At 44.3% G+C, this 15,187-nt stretch overlaps 1 protein-coding gene across 1 annotated transcript in view; it reads right to left on the minus strand.

Moving 5' to 3' along the window:
- Nucleotides 1-1,095: 1,095 nt before the first annotated feature.
- The window catches only part of LOC138582223 (leucine-rich repeat-containing protein 3-like), a 202,141-nt gene continuing 188,049 nt past the window's right edge, over nucleotides 1,096-15,187 (minus strand). Inside the window, exon 3 of the mRNA XM_069653322.1 lies at nucleotides 1,096-11,371. Coding sequence (XP_069509423.1) covers nucleotides 10,533-11,309 — 777 coding nt within the window. The 5' untranslated portion in view covers nucleotides 11,310-11,371 and the 3' untranslated portion in view covers nucleotides 1,096-10,532. The remainder of the gene's footprint in view (nucleotides 11,372-15,187) is intronic.

Below are 15,187 nucleotides of genomic sequence, written 5' to 3' on the forward strand. Positions count from 1 at the left end.
GAGTCGAACCCGACGATCCTTCATTGTCCGTTCGGACATGTTTTTACAAAATACACAGTCTTTCTCCACGTGTGATTTGTCATCGTGAAGGCAATAGAGGCACTGGGAGTGCTCATCTTCCTTGAAGACATTCTGTAATCCGCATCTCGGGCAGCTCCAGAACAGCTTGGTTCCAACAGGCGTCATGTTTCTTTTGTCCTGGGCCATGACCACGCGGGGTAGGCCTCAAAGATCTTCCGGAATCCTCCAAGAAGTGAAAACTCAACGGAGATTTGCATTTGAGGGGCGTAGAAAAATTCCGAAACGGGTCCCCATTGATCGGAAGTAGAATCGGTGGAGCTTGAGGCTCGATTGACTGAAAATATAGGAGTAAACTCTTCGAAAAAACGCAAAACGCAGTACAAGCGAGAGCTATAGCACTCCCAACACTTGAACGTGCAGTAAAAATCTGAAGATGGCTGCCAGAGGAGGGGTTTAGGTAGAGGGCAGTAATGGCTGGGGGCAGTATGACCCAGAGACCAGTGATTTGTTATTAGTAGAAAGACAGTTCAGAAATGAAACTGATTTTTTCTTTACCGAGGATTCCCTGTCGTCAGGCTGAAACCATGCCAGACTCCATGCTGTAGAAAAAGCAAATTATACATGGGATTGAAATATGGGCCAATGAAACTTCACACACAATTGGGAGAGGGAGGTAAGACCATAGGCACAGCGTACATAAAGAGATGTAATCATTACAGAAAAACGGGAAGATTAAAAGAGAAAAATCGAACACCAAGGCTTATTAGTCAGAGGAGAAGCCCAGATTGTCTAACAAGTGGGACCTGAAGCTAATGTAGTTGGCCCCACCGCAGTGACATTAACGTCTGTAAATGCACACACATCACCGGTGAGTGGGAATTTACAGATTCTGGCCGGGCCTTGCCTGCTCAGGCCCTACCCGGTCTACGCCTCCGATTACAGTACTTTCAGGGAATCCCCCCCGCTTCCTAACCTAGTTCAGTTTCCATTTGAAGGAGCGTTTAACTAACATGCATGGCTAAAACTACCATTCCACAACAATACGAATTCTCAATAATGACACGTTAGACTGCATACTTAGAAGAATGTTTTATTTAAAACTACAGCATATTCTGTTTACTCAGAATAAGTTTAACATTGTTGTCTACAGAAGTTCTAAAAATATCACCTTCGAGTTGTAGTTCTTGTTCACTTTTGGAATGCAAGCGAGTTGAAGAGGACAACAGTACACATATCCCTCTATGCCTTGTTCAACCTGACCTGTCACCAGGGCTCGGCCAACTGGAGCAATCACAGTGTTTCAAACGTAAGTGTCAGAGTAAAACGCAACCAGTTGAGCCAACAGGTGAGGTGATAAGGATGGCAGTTATGTAAACTAAATTGTAATTAATAAATAACTACATATAGAGATCTAATGAATGTAGGCATATAGGTACACCATTTTGCAGCTCTAAAAATGTGACCTTATTTGTAACAACTCTGGCCAGACTGACGGTACAATCAAGCTTCCATACTACCAGGTCAGATCAACCAATGGCAGAGGAGTGAATGCTAGTATTTCTTCTCACTGTCGAGGGCAAGGAAGTAGTGGAAACTAATGTAAACAAAATTAGCATGATGCTTTGATTTATGACCACCATGGTAGCCACACTTCAGCGTGGTAGGCACTTATGAGGTAGAATGTTTAGCCTGGTAATTTTTTCGGGGTAAAAAATAAACCTTTATTCAGAAAATATTGAAATTGTTTAGTACTCAGAATAAAGCATTGTGCACTGGGTGACATCAAAATGCCCATTGTCGCCATAATTCTTTGCATGCTTGAGGCGTTTATCTGCAACAGGCGATATTGTGAAAAGCTGTTGTCGGCTTTATTACCAACCATGTCAATCATCCTGGTTAATAGGTACATAAGTAACTGTAAAGCATTGCTGACTGGATAACCATCACAATGGTTCAGCAACCATGTGCAAGCTTTCTAAGTGTGCTGCATGTCTGAAATTCTAGCAAGAACTTCACAGGTGAAAATGTATTTGTGGTGAATAATTTAACATAATTCATTGAAATTGTACCAATATGATTCTAGCTGCTGTCAAAGTGCATTAGAATAGGACTAATAGATGAAAATGATGTGCGATCCCCCCAACACCCCCAGAACATGCCACCCACGGCTAGAAAAAAAGAACTTCCTATTGTCACAAACTGGGATACAGCGCTACCCTTTCTTTCAGGGACTTGCTAGAAGTGGCTCAAACGGCTTCATGGTGAGGTAAAGGGTAGGCAGGACTCGTAGCCCAGATCACAGTTAGGCGGTCAGTTTATAATTAATAAATAAACTAAAGAAATCCCTTGTGAGGCCAACGCTTGCTCCATCAGCACGGCTTAGCATGGTACAGACAGGTCGAACACTCAGATACACCAACTCTTGCAGGGGATAAAAAGTGCAAAAAACAGTGTCCGCGGAAAAACCTTTCAAAGTTGCTTCAGAACGCCAGCCTAATCTTACTACCTGAACCCATGTCTTTCAAGGAAATGGACGATAGCAGGAGCCAAGGTTGGTTTCTCCTACAGATGGTCATTTTAAAAAGATATTCCAGAAGTATAGTGCATTCTCATCTTGAGAGGTGGGTTGCACTCAATGTAGTGAAGGTAATGTTAAGAACAAGTTAAAAGATGCAAAGGCTAATGGGAACACCAAAAGCCTGCTGTTATCAATAACTCTGCACTTTTGAGCTCTTAAACTGGTTGGAAAATGTCCTGCACGTCCAAGTAAAAGAATAAAATTAATTCAGGCGATTGAGGCCCTCTATGTCCTTAACCCTTCCTCCTTCACGACTGGTTGTGCACAGCAAACTGGGGTGAAAACTGTTCTTTCAAACAACGTTGTGGTTTAGACTATTGATAGGAGGTGGTGTGGAAAACGTTCCTCAATGAAGGAAGAAGGCCCCGCACATCCTGCCTGCTTGACCAACCATCCACGTTCAGTTGCAAAAATGTGGAACTTGCATCATGGAACAGTGAGGGCACAGCATAGCCTAGGAAGGACAGCAGAGTGGAAGTTGTATAGGAGGAAGAACAAGGTCGGTGGGTAATACTCACCATGATGCACTACTTTCTTCCATCATCCTGCTCTGGCTCCTTCCAAACTGTTTCGGGTAAATGTCATAGGCAGGCCCACTGAGAGGCACAGCAGACTATTCGGATCAAAGCAGAGTACCTTTTAACCAAAAAGATGATGCCTGGACAAAATATTTATGGTATGATCCCAAAAGGACACGAGGAGCCATATGGCAGCTCTACGTAGTTACAAAATAAGAATATCGCTCTCAAACGATATAGATGTTGCATAGAATCTGATTAGGGGGCCGTAAAGCCCATCAATTACCGGAAGGCCATGGACATTCTTTCAGAGGATAAAGCAGGAGTCCATTCATCTGGTCAGAGCTACTGAACTCCCCATAAAGAACTTTATATGATATGACCTCATTGTGCCAGAATATATGAAGTATCTTATTATAAATGCCTAAGTTTTACCATTAATAAATCCAAGCGTAGGCTCAGAATAATGTCATCGTTTTAAATTAGTGTCGCTTAAAAAAAAAAGTGCATCTTTGCTTCCTTGAGATGTGCAAATCTGATTTTATAGTGGCATGTCTGAAGTGGAGCGGGGGGTTATGAATGTATTGGAATACGGTACATGTATATGATATATTTTGCAAGCTTTGTTAATGTTGTGATGTGTTGGACTATATCTCTGATCATATACAGCATATTCAATGGTGAGGGAGCATGGGAGCCATAGGCAAAAACATCCGATTAGCAACAGAGTGCAGACCTCTGATTGTAAATATGGCACAAGTCATTTTGTTGGCATTGATGAGCAGCAACAGGGCATGAACTTGCAAATGACTCATTACATTGACATACCATTTACATGAGGCATTCATTGTCATTTCCTGCAGAGTTTGAGGCTGCACATTACCCATGGTAAACATACCATGCATGTTAGGAACTATCGAGTGCCAGCAGATCATTTTAGGTTGAGCTTGGCACAGGATGCAATCAATTACAAGTGAGGCTGCACATGTTACCTTATACCATGCATAATAAAAAAAAACATTGAATCACATTAATGGGGCACTTGAGGCTGCACTTCACATACAATGGTAGCAATTAAATATGGTGACCATACCAGGTGTTAAGGCATTAACTGTCATTGGATGGCATTACTGGATTTTTAAGGATGCACTTGGCATATGACAGAAGTAAGTGGATATATAAAGCTGTTGCCAATATATTTTGACTGCACCTAGGCCTTAAGACTAAGACAAGACATAAAATGACAGCCTCAAACATAGGCTACATTTGGCATACTGTATTATGGCAGCGCATTACATGTGCAGCTATAAATGGTAAAGTATGGCAGTAAATGGCCATATGAGGCTGTAGTGGAATATGCATGGCAGTGCCCCTGGCCTATGTTGATTCTGCTAGCTCTACGATCCCCTTCTTGACAGGTCAAGGCAGCACCCTACTTAAAATGTGGTTGGTTTCTAAAATGCCTTGTCTGTTTTTGCACCAGTTTGGTATTTTCTTAAACGTAAGCTTATACACCAGTCAGTCACTTCAAGTAATAACACTGTGGTTAAATGTCATGTGATGTTATTTCATCAAAGGCCATATGACATCACTTATTGTGATGTCATCTGGGGTGTGCTGTCACTTCCGCAACCCATGGCATTTTGGTGAATTGACGTCCATGGTTCTACCTGGCAACAAGACACCTTCAATATCAACAAAGTTGAAAACAAAAAACGTGGGCACATCAGCCAACACTCATGGCTCTCGACTCCGGAATTCAATCCCCCACACCTAAAATCAAGGAAGGAACACTTCATGGAGTTCCAGAAAGCCCCGAAGACATATCTGTTCTGTATTTCTTGTGGCCCAGATGTATCACAATCCTTGCAGGTCTCTACTTTCTATGTCTCACTTTTCATCAGCCCCTATGACCACCTTCACCACCCAAATCATCATAGTGACATTTCTCCCTGCTTTGATGAAATGCTCCACAGGAAGGCTTTCCCATAAAATGATCCACCAAGCAAGTGTGTCACCTTCTTATGTTACCCTCCCTCAAAGTGCACTAAAGCGTGCAGAAAAAGGCAAGTACTGTTCTTCAAAAACCCCATATAATTTAAGATTAATACAAAGTAACGAAAGTGCAGAACAAAATAGATATCTGAAAAAATATTGAGTTATTAAGTGTGTAACATAGTCCATTGGTCTTCCTAATAAACTAATATAGGCCTCGCTTCCTAAATTCTTGTGGCCATTCGAGGATGACAGGGACTCAAATGTGTTGGGTAGTATGGAAGTCTTGCATAAACGAAGTAATGAAGTATAACCCCCGAGGTGCACATTCACGAATAAAAGAACCCAAGTGCATCTGTCTATTAAAGAGCTACTTGCTTGATTGGTGTGGGGAAAGACGGCACTGCTACTATCTGTTTATGTTAGACCGGTTTTGTATTTCTGATGATACCTTGTACTATCTTGATTCTGCTATAACAGTTCTCTTAGTCTAGGAAGCTGTTTAGGTTAGACCGGTTTTGTATTTCTGATGATCCCTTGTGCTATCTTGACTCTACTATATCAATTCTCTTAGTCAATGAAGCTTTGATTGTAAGGCAGCACTGCTACTGTCCGTTTAGGTTAGACCGGTTTTGTATTTCTGATGATCTCTGGTACTATCTTGATTCTGCTATATTCGGTATCAGGAGGATAGCTCAGGGGCTACGTGCTCGCATTGGAAGCAAGACAACACAGAGCAACAGAGCTTCGATCCCCGGGTCTGTGCTTAGACACCTCTGGGTATTAAGCACGTTATAAATAACCTATCATATCATATATCAGTTTTCTTAGTCCATGAAGCTTCGATCTTGGGAGTAGGAAGGAGGGATGGGCAGGTGGGTGGCTAGTCGGTTATGTGGGATGAGCATACACTGTTGCTGCAGTTTCTGCGCCTATTCTATGGGATACTGCAATCAGGAATGTATGTCTTCCTTCCCCCTGATTTAGCGGTTATGTATGCAAGTGGTGTTTGCACTACTGCTGAGCCTGCTCTAACAGTTTTGTGCATGTGAAGAAAGCTTGCACTGATGCTTTGCAGGCTACATTTCTTGTGTGTATAAGGTGAAACTCCACCTGATTTTGAGCCTGTTCGGTGTGACAGACGTTTGGACAGTTGTTGCCCAGGCTGCAGCTGCTGTGGCTGGTCTTTGTGTGACGAAAGTGCGGAGTGTTGCTGCTACCTGTGCTGCACCTGCTATGTGTTTGAAAGTAGGTTGCACTGTTGAGGGAAGCATAAAGTGCTACTGTCTGTACCATGCCCGTAATATGAACGAGGAAAGCATTCAAATAAGGATGAATATATTTGAATTCAAAATAATTTAAAATGTCCCTAAATTACAGGTTTATCAGACAATCTTGCAATGCTTTAAAACTGAACATTAATTAGAACGGTAGTATGTTTTTATACTTAATATTTGTGATTTTGCTGAAGTTATCCAATCTCAAATTATCGGGTAGGTGTTGCTAAATATGAATTGTAATAGGGCCCCATGCTAAAAAAACGGTCCAGGCTGTCTCACCAGTCAACGGGTGAAGAAATGTCCTATAAGTATAGACCCTGCTTGCATCTGGGCAACTGCGGCCGCGCCATTCCTGTGGGGTCCACGGTGAGCGTGGAGCAGCCGGGCCAGCCCGCCCAGATGGTGCAGTCTGTGAGAGGGTCACCATTTGCATGACAGGGTGCAGAGGTGAGAAGTTACGACTGGACTGATGAGCGCAGAGGACATGTTGGGCCGCACACTGTTCCAATGCTGATGTGCTGCAGTGTAAGGATCAAGCAGCAGTCGTGAGTGGACCACCCCCATCCAACATGTTGCGCCTATGGGGGCTGGAGTAAGGCACTCTTGACGCTTGCAGCTGCAGGTTGACGGGAAAGGTTGGTGGGCGTCGCTGGGAGGATGACTGGCAGAGGGGTGGTCTGTCAATCATACAGCCCAATCCAAATCCACGTTCAGGGAACTCCCAGATGTCACACCCGGGGACCATTCAGATTAGGGCCCAGCCTTTAAGATGGGAGACCCTGAAGCAAATGTTAAATGGCATCTGAAGACGGTGAGTGACGAGAACCCCTACAGGAGAGTGGAGCCAGCTAGAGAGGGGAAGATGAGAAGCCAAAAATAAAGACACGTTGAGGAGGTGAGAAGGAGCTGGAGAAGGGAAAAGATTTGGCCGGATAACCAAGGGAACCCAAGAAAGAGGAGGGAGAGAAGGACCTGTGCAAAGAGAGACAGGAAGGCAGAAGAAAAAGGAGGTAGCGAAGATCAAGGAGGAGAAAGTGGGGGTGACGACGGAAACCAGAGGAGCAGAGAGGCGGAGAAAAGGAAGTAGAGGCTCGAGTGGGAAGATAAGGTTAAGAGGACAAATGGTGTGAGACTGCTAGGAGAGAGAGAATAAGGCAAAGTGGAAGAGAGGAAAGGGAAAATAAAGTTCAGAGGCGCAGAGGGGGTGCAAAGGAGAGAAGGAAACAGAGGCATGTGAGGGAAGAGAGGAGCAAGGGGGAAGTACCAGAAAGAGTATTGTGGTGAGAGGAGATGAGGCGAACCAGAGAAAAGCACAGCTTGAAACCTGTAATCAATGGCATTGGCTGGAGCCTGGAAGTCATAGGTTAAGCCTGGAAGCCAGAGGTCCATGGCACAGGGCCAACGACTGGATCAATACCTAAAATCTGCAACAATATGCTTAGAATGCAATATCTAGCAGTGAGCGGCAGATGTAAAGGATAGAGGTATAGTGAGTCATAGGGAACAGAGGTAGTACAGCCAGTCAAGCATTTGTGCCAGGGACCCTTTAAAAATCTTCTTGCAAGACAAGGAATGTTCTAGAATGCCTTTGGGCAGCCTAGACGTTGCAAGAGTCTCGAAGAACAGTAACTGGAAGTACGAGTGACAAAAAACCCACGAAACACTTAATTTCAAGTACCACAACTGAAAACGAAATTTAAAAAAATTGAGTTAATTTACCAATGAGGATAAATAATAAAAATCCCTTTAAAAAAGTGAAATTACTGTCAGTGGAAAAAAGGAGCTTGGGTTGAACAGTAGCTAATGTAAAGAGGGAAGTTTCTCTGGCAGGCTGAAAAAAGTGTGCATGCAGGCAGGTCTCTGAAAAGTGCTAAGTCACAGTAAGTTGTGAAGGAGCGGTCTCCACCCCTGCCTGCTTTGCGGCATGTTTCACACCAACGGGGGAGTAGGGAGAACAGAGTAAAGAGTGGCAGGGTGCTTTAAACAGCACCCACCAATTAATCAAATTCTCCAGGGATAGCGGTAGACATGGACGCATCTTGGTCAGGAAGCGGGCCCACTGTGCCATAGCAACTCACCAGTGGCAGTAAGCAACCTTTTGTTGGACAGCTTTGACAGGTGTCTTGGCTAGCAGTTAAGGCAACGTGTTTGGAAGGAGGAGTGTCGCCTCCCAAAGGACAATAATGTTTGAAACTGGCAATGGCAGTTTTTTTGGACTTGTGCCCAAAAAATATAAGTGCTCTACTATGATGGTGAAAGGACATATACATTACTGGACTGATGCACGTTGGTACATCCAGCACTGTCACCCAGCGTGAGAGGGTATGTTGAGGAAAATTCAGGATGTGCAAGTACGCATATCTCAGAGGGTGCAGGGTAGTGCAGCAAGCAAAGAGAAAAAGTTTAACAGCAAGCTTAACTCCAGCACTGGTGTCAAAATAGCGCCCCTTTTTCTGCAATATCATTTCAAACTCGTCTTCCCACATTCTGGAGCCCCCGTAACTCTTCCTCATGCTGGCCCCGTGGCATTTGCTTTTTGTTTTACATTGGCAGCACCAGGAAGACCAACGGGTCATCTACATTTTTTTCCTGGTTGCAAAATCTTCCACGAAATGGTAATCTCTGCAAGAAGACCCCAGATGCACAACTTCAGTGGTTGGAAATGTGAACGTTCCACAACGTCTAATAAATGCACAAAGAGATGAGGGAGAGAGGCGACAACTTACTTTAGTCAAGAAAATGAGCACTTGCTACCTTACAGGCTCAGCCTTACATTTGGGGATACTGTGCCGATTTCCTTTTTTTCTGGTTGATGGAATTTCTTTATAGGTCATATGGTCATTCGGGATTTTCTTGCAGAAAATTATTAGAATATGGTTAAAAACTAGATGATATATCAGGTTAATATATGGGCCAGCGTGACGTCACCAGAGCGGAATGCGAAGGGGGTGGCACATTTAGAACTCCCCTTACTAACTCCCATCTGCAGTTACAGACAGGACAAAGTGCACACTTAGGCCAGAACTCTTCAGGGAATAAGGGCTGCACTCTGGTTTTGTCCAGTCCATGTGGATTTCAACTTCAAACACTAGATCCAAAGAACATCTTTTCATTAAGGACATGGAATTTGAGCGGCCTCTTTCTGTTCAAGGCTAACACAGAGCGTTCCCCACCTTTCAACTAAGCAGGACAAAGCATGTACGAAAGCGTCTAACAGGGATTTAGCATGAAGCATGTCTTAGATAATCAGGCCCAGCTATATCCTGGGCGGGAAGATTTCCTTCTCCTGGGTCCATTTTCTTTAGCTGTGGGAGGTTGCAGGCGTCAGAGTTTGACTTGCATTGCACTTTGTGATCTTGGGATAAGCAAGTCAGTGCCTTTTATGAGACCGCTCGGACTTTCCAATCCAAAAAGGGGCAGGCTTGCACAACCAGGCGGGGTAAACAAAACTACATACATTTCACCAATGGACATGGATGCCATGACCAGTGTTGATTCACCTCATTCTCCTCTTCTACAAATAGTCTGTGGTGAGATGCAAGAATGCATCTCATTATATGGAAAACCTATGTGCTTAGTTATTAGCAGCAATGCAAAATAAAATACCTTTGACTGGCCCACGGCGCAGACTGAAAACAGAAAAAACACAAGTTAGACCTGTGGGCACACTGCTTTGGATCACTAAGAGTCCAAAACCTGCTTCCACTAAATGTATTGGATATTTCCACCTTCTAAAGCCTCCATCAAGGCATCAGCTTCAGAGCAATGATGTACATGTTATCTCTGTCATCCTTGGGTTCCCTTCCAGACCATCAACCTTTTGGTTAAGATACTGTTTGAGAGAAATGTATTCTGCATACCAGAATTAAAATTTGGGAAAAAGGGCACCATTAATCAGCCCAGTCTCCAACTCCCGGAGTCAATCTGGCAAAACACACCACTCCCGACAGCCATCAAATTTTTCCAGTCAGCACATAAATGAAACAACAGCTCACAAAATGGCACCAGGTCTCCAAGAACAGGAAGAAAGACCAAAACGGTTCCTTAGTTGCACTGCCTGCCTCCAGATATTGGTCAACTCAAGCACAGAATATGAGGAGGGATCAACTCTTCTTTTGCAATCTGGAGAAGGGGTGCAGGTCAAAGAACTGTGCTGACTGTGTCTCCCTCAGCAGAAGCTTTCTTGGGCAGGGGCAGAGATTTGAGGTACTCCATATGACGTCGGGCCTCTGCCTGGTTCTGTCGCACATAGTAGACTACATAGGCAATGACCATACCGAACCAGCAGAACATGGTGACTAGCATGGCTATGTCGGTGGTCTTCTGATGGATGCTGCAGAAGTTGATGCCAGAGTTCAACAGGCGGATGAACGGTTTGCCGGAGTACTCGTCCTGATCAGCGCTGTGGCAGACAATTTCATTGGCTGTCTCAGGATCCAGATTGAGGTTCTCTATCAGCTCCTGTAACGAGCACTCACAGTGCCATGGGTTGTTGTAGAGCCGAGTCTTGGCCCGCATCCCCCGAAAGGTCTCATGTCCTAACTGTTGAATCTGGTTATTAGACAGGTCCAGGAGGCGTAGGTCGTTGCCAAGCTCCCGAAAGGCACCTGGCGATATGCTGTTGATCATGTTATTAGAGAGATCAAGCTCCCGCAACTTGGATAGGTCCCTGAAGGCACCGTCCGGGATGCTGGTGATGTGGTTGGAGTCCAAGTAGAGCAGGTGAGTGTCCAGAGGAATGTCATGGGGGATCTCCTTCAGCTCTCGTTGGGTGCACCGCACCACTCCGCTGTCTGCCGAGCAGTTGCAGCCCTCAGGACACATGTGGGAACAGTGAAGGCAGAGGGCTAGGACCAGGCAGTGGAGCAAGGGCATCAAGCATGCCAGTCGGGCAGGGCGCAATGCCTTCAAGTGCATTTCAGCATCGTCTCTTTCTGGGCATTGTGGTCACTGGGACGAGGTGTACTGGGTCCGAGTACCTTTGGAAGAAAGAAGAGAATTAAAAAGGGTCAGAAACAAAGAAAAAACGCATTTTTTAGCAACATTGACTACAACATGATGCAGAACTAAACAAGGGTTGGGGCGAAGAAAATGTAAAAAAGGAAGAATGTGCATAAAGAAGTGTACGTGTAGTATCCTGCCTGCTAGAACACTTGCATGCATGGAATGTATGTGTGGAATGTTAGTATCGCTCTGGATGAGTGTTCTGGGAGGGACAGTTGGAGGGAGAGCTAGATGGGGTGTGGATATGCCAGTGTATCATGTAAAAAAACATGCATTATTTTAACACATACATATGTCCAAATCATATCTTGACCTATTCTAACTCAGCTTATTTGTCACCCAGAGATAGAACGTGCGGTTAGTACTGGAGAGTGAAGGGCATAATTTCAGCCTTAAACAGATGTTTTTTGCTCTATTTTCAATATAACCATATAGTGCCATACACGCAATCTAAACGCGTGAAGAGTGGGTAGCCGTAGTGTGGAACTTAGTCTATATGGGGAGCCATAGGCAGAGTGAACGTGGCAGAAATGGCCTATGACTGTGGTGAATAGAAGAGCGTGCTGAGTGAAGGTCTGGGCGGTTCCAGAGTAGATGCTTCAAGCTACCATAACATTGCAATTACATGAAGTGCTGTGTGACTAGGGATTTAAGATACTTTCCTTGTATTACGGTGAAGGGTTCATCCCACCTGAGTCGCATACCTTCCTCCTCTGCTGCTGCCAAAGTTTGCCATTTGGCAACCTATGTGGCTTCGTGCACCTGATTGTTTTCGGCGACCTGGGACATTTCGTGCACCTGACTTGTCTGCAACTGTTTTGCCGCTAGACCGCCTGGTGAGTTTGTCGTGCATTGTGTAGTTCTGCCTGCATTTCAGTTTCTCTGTCTCGCTCTCTCGCCCTTTCCATCTCTCTGATCTCCCACTCATTGGTGCTCTCGATCTCTCCTATTTACTCCACCTATCCTACCTCTCTCTCGAAGCCTGGAAGGAAAAAGTTCAAAAAATATCTCCTGGTCTCCAATCCAGGCCTGCCCATCGATGGCACCTACGTCAGTGCTTCTTCCAGGCAGACTGTCACAGACATCCTCTTTGCCATTCCCTCTCCAGGACCTATGTCCTCTCCCCTTTCTCTTCGTCGCCCATTAATGGTGGCACCATATGGGAAGTACTCTTGGCTTGCTTCTTATCCTCTAGGTCAAGGTTGTCCAACGTACGGCCCGCGGGCCACAATGCGGCCCGCCAAGCCATTTTATGTGGCCCGCCAAGCCGTATGTTGGACAATGCTCGAGTAAATGTGCCTGTGCGCAAAACTACTCTGTGCTCTATTCGGGACACATAAAAGAACAAGACGAATGAGAATTCTGAGCGCACACTCACTCTACTAGACTGCTATCAGCATCATCAGTCACAATATTTTTGGGGGGAGACTTGGAAACATTGGCACAAAAGGAGCCACTCTGTGCTGGATCACCATCCTTTCACCAGTAAACCCGATTCAATCACCATGGCCCCCTTACAAATCCCAGCCATGCTGTGATTGACCTGTGGACACAAATAATCGTATCAATAAACTTTCTCTGCCTTTTTTATGGCGAATGCCAATTTCGGCACATTCATGTGGGTCAATTTTATTGCTTTTTTTACCACAAAAACCGGTGGCAGAACCCCTGCACCCTCACTTTCTATATACCTTACCCAAAATTACCATCTATATTTTTTTGGTAAAAAAGCGTAAAAAAAAGCGGCAAAAAAAGTTTTGTCGAAATTGCCATTCACCAAAAGTGTCTCTCGTAACCAGGACTAATGTCTGGCAGAGAGACTCCCAGGACCCCCCTTGTCAATTTGCATATTCAAGTAACTTTGGGTCTCACCCTAAGTTACTAGGGGAATCCAGATGTGGACCCCTTGCTCACTATTCTTAGAGAGGCACAGCTCCTCCCTACTGATGAGGTCCAACCAGACTGAAACACTTGTCTGGAGATGCTGTTGGTACTCTTGTTCAGAGGAGAATTGCCTAGCATTTCGGTGCTGGACTGCCCCAGGGCAGGACAAAGACTGATATGTTTGGGATATTTTTTTCTCTGTGAAAGATAGTGAGCTAAAGACTCTGGGTAAGTCTCTCGTAACCAGGACTAATGTCTGGCAGAGAGACTCCCAGGACCCCCCTTGTCAATTTGCTTTTCCATAATAGACACAAATTATAACGGAAGCGGGCCGAATCTTAAAAAGTAGGTTAACTAAATGCTGCAATGCAAATGCTGTTACAGAAGCATCCTTGGCATCCAAAGTTGCTAATTATTTGATGAAAAACAAATTATAGATGGTGCAATTTTGAAGGGCGCAGTTACTCCTGTGGCTGAGTCTGTTGTGAAAAACTGTACTAAATGTATGTCTGCCATGTCAGGTGTGCAGTTCGGTGCAAACACTATGGCAAGGAGGGTATCTGCACTATCAGCCAATGTGATGGCAGATTTGCAGAGATAGGCATTTTTCAGACATGAACTTCCTGAAATCAAAACTGTGATCCTGTCTGAGCCTGTGAGTGCTATTGCTGGTTCAAGCTACACACCAGATTACTGAGTATTGGGAATAGCATGCAGTGTCTGCCTTCACATTAAATGTCTTGATTGGTTTCCTACAGTCTGATAAACTTGAAAAACATTTAAAAGACAGCCACTAATACAAAAAAACGAAATGTTTTTGAAGTTATTAATAACATGGTAAATGCATATGTTATTCCTTTTTATATAAAGAGCAAATCAACCGACATAAAATCTTGATACAAATTCTCATACTCATGGTCGTGGACATCACCAACACAGTAGATCTCGCCTATTGGCCATTAACTACAAGTAGCACTTGCCAACATAAAGGTTGGAGATCCCTAATCTAGAATGTCAAAGGTTACAGACCTGTTCATCTGAGATTTCTGTGGGAAGATTCCATATAATTACCCAATTCTTCCACCAGGGGCAAGGGGCGGCGAGACTGTTTCCCAAATGTAGAAAACAATCATATATGCACACAGTTGAGCGTCATCTAGACCCCTTTAAGACTGACAAAAGCAAAAAGTCGACAGTACTAGGAAATATTCTAGGTGAACGGTTGTGGTCCCAGAGGTCAGCAATCCTAGCATCCAACCTTGAGCACATTGTGGGAGATATGGAGAAATCAGGGATCTGTAATGAAATTAATGTTTTGGCCCTCCCCTCTCAGTTATACGTGGGCAATGCCTTTTACAGAGAAAATTGAGGAAGCATTACGATTTCAAACATGGTTTGAGGCAGGTCTGGAAAGAGCAGGTCAGGTTTGGGCTCAGGGCTATTTGTAGACATTGAGATGTTAAACTGAATATCAGGAAGATGGCAGCATTTCAAAATGTGCAATTTAAATGGATCCTTTTGCAAGAAAAATTGAAAATTGCTAGACCCTTAAAGAAATTTGAGCAGATACTGGATTCACATTCCGGTAACAAAGGCTTAATCTCAACCATCTATGAAAACACTGCTTTCAGCTCAGGGAATTGATACTCGCCCTCGAAGTGCAATCTCTAATGGATGGTTTTCTACATTTCCATTTGGTCACAGGAATGAAAATACTTCCGGGAAAATGTAAGATTGACTACACATCCGTGAGCATATCTAGCCCTACTTTGCAATCCTCAAGAACGCAGTGGTTTTCCCAAAGCAGGCGCCATAGTGTACTGGCGCAAAACCTGCTTTATAAAAAAGGAGTAGATTAACACATTCTGATGCTTAGCAGAACCGCCAGGGAGGAATTATGTGCCCAC

The sequence above is a fragment of the Ambystoma mexicanum genome, chromosome 3q, assembly GCF_040938575.1.
Source record: "Ambystoma mexicanum isolate Mex_15411 chromosome 3q, UKY_AmexF1_1, whole genome shotgun sequence".
NCBI lineage: Eukaryota > Metazoa > Chordata > Amphibia > Caudata > Ambystomatidae > Ambystoma > Ambystoma mexicanum.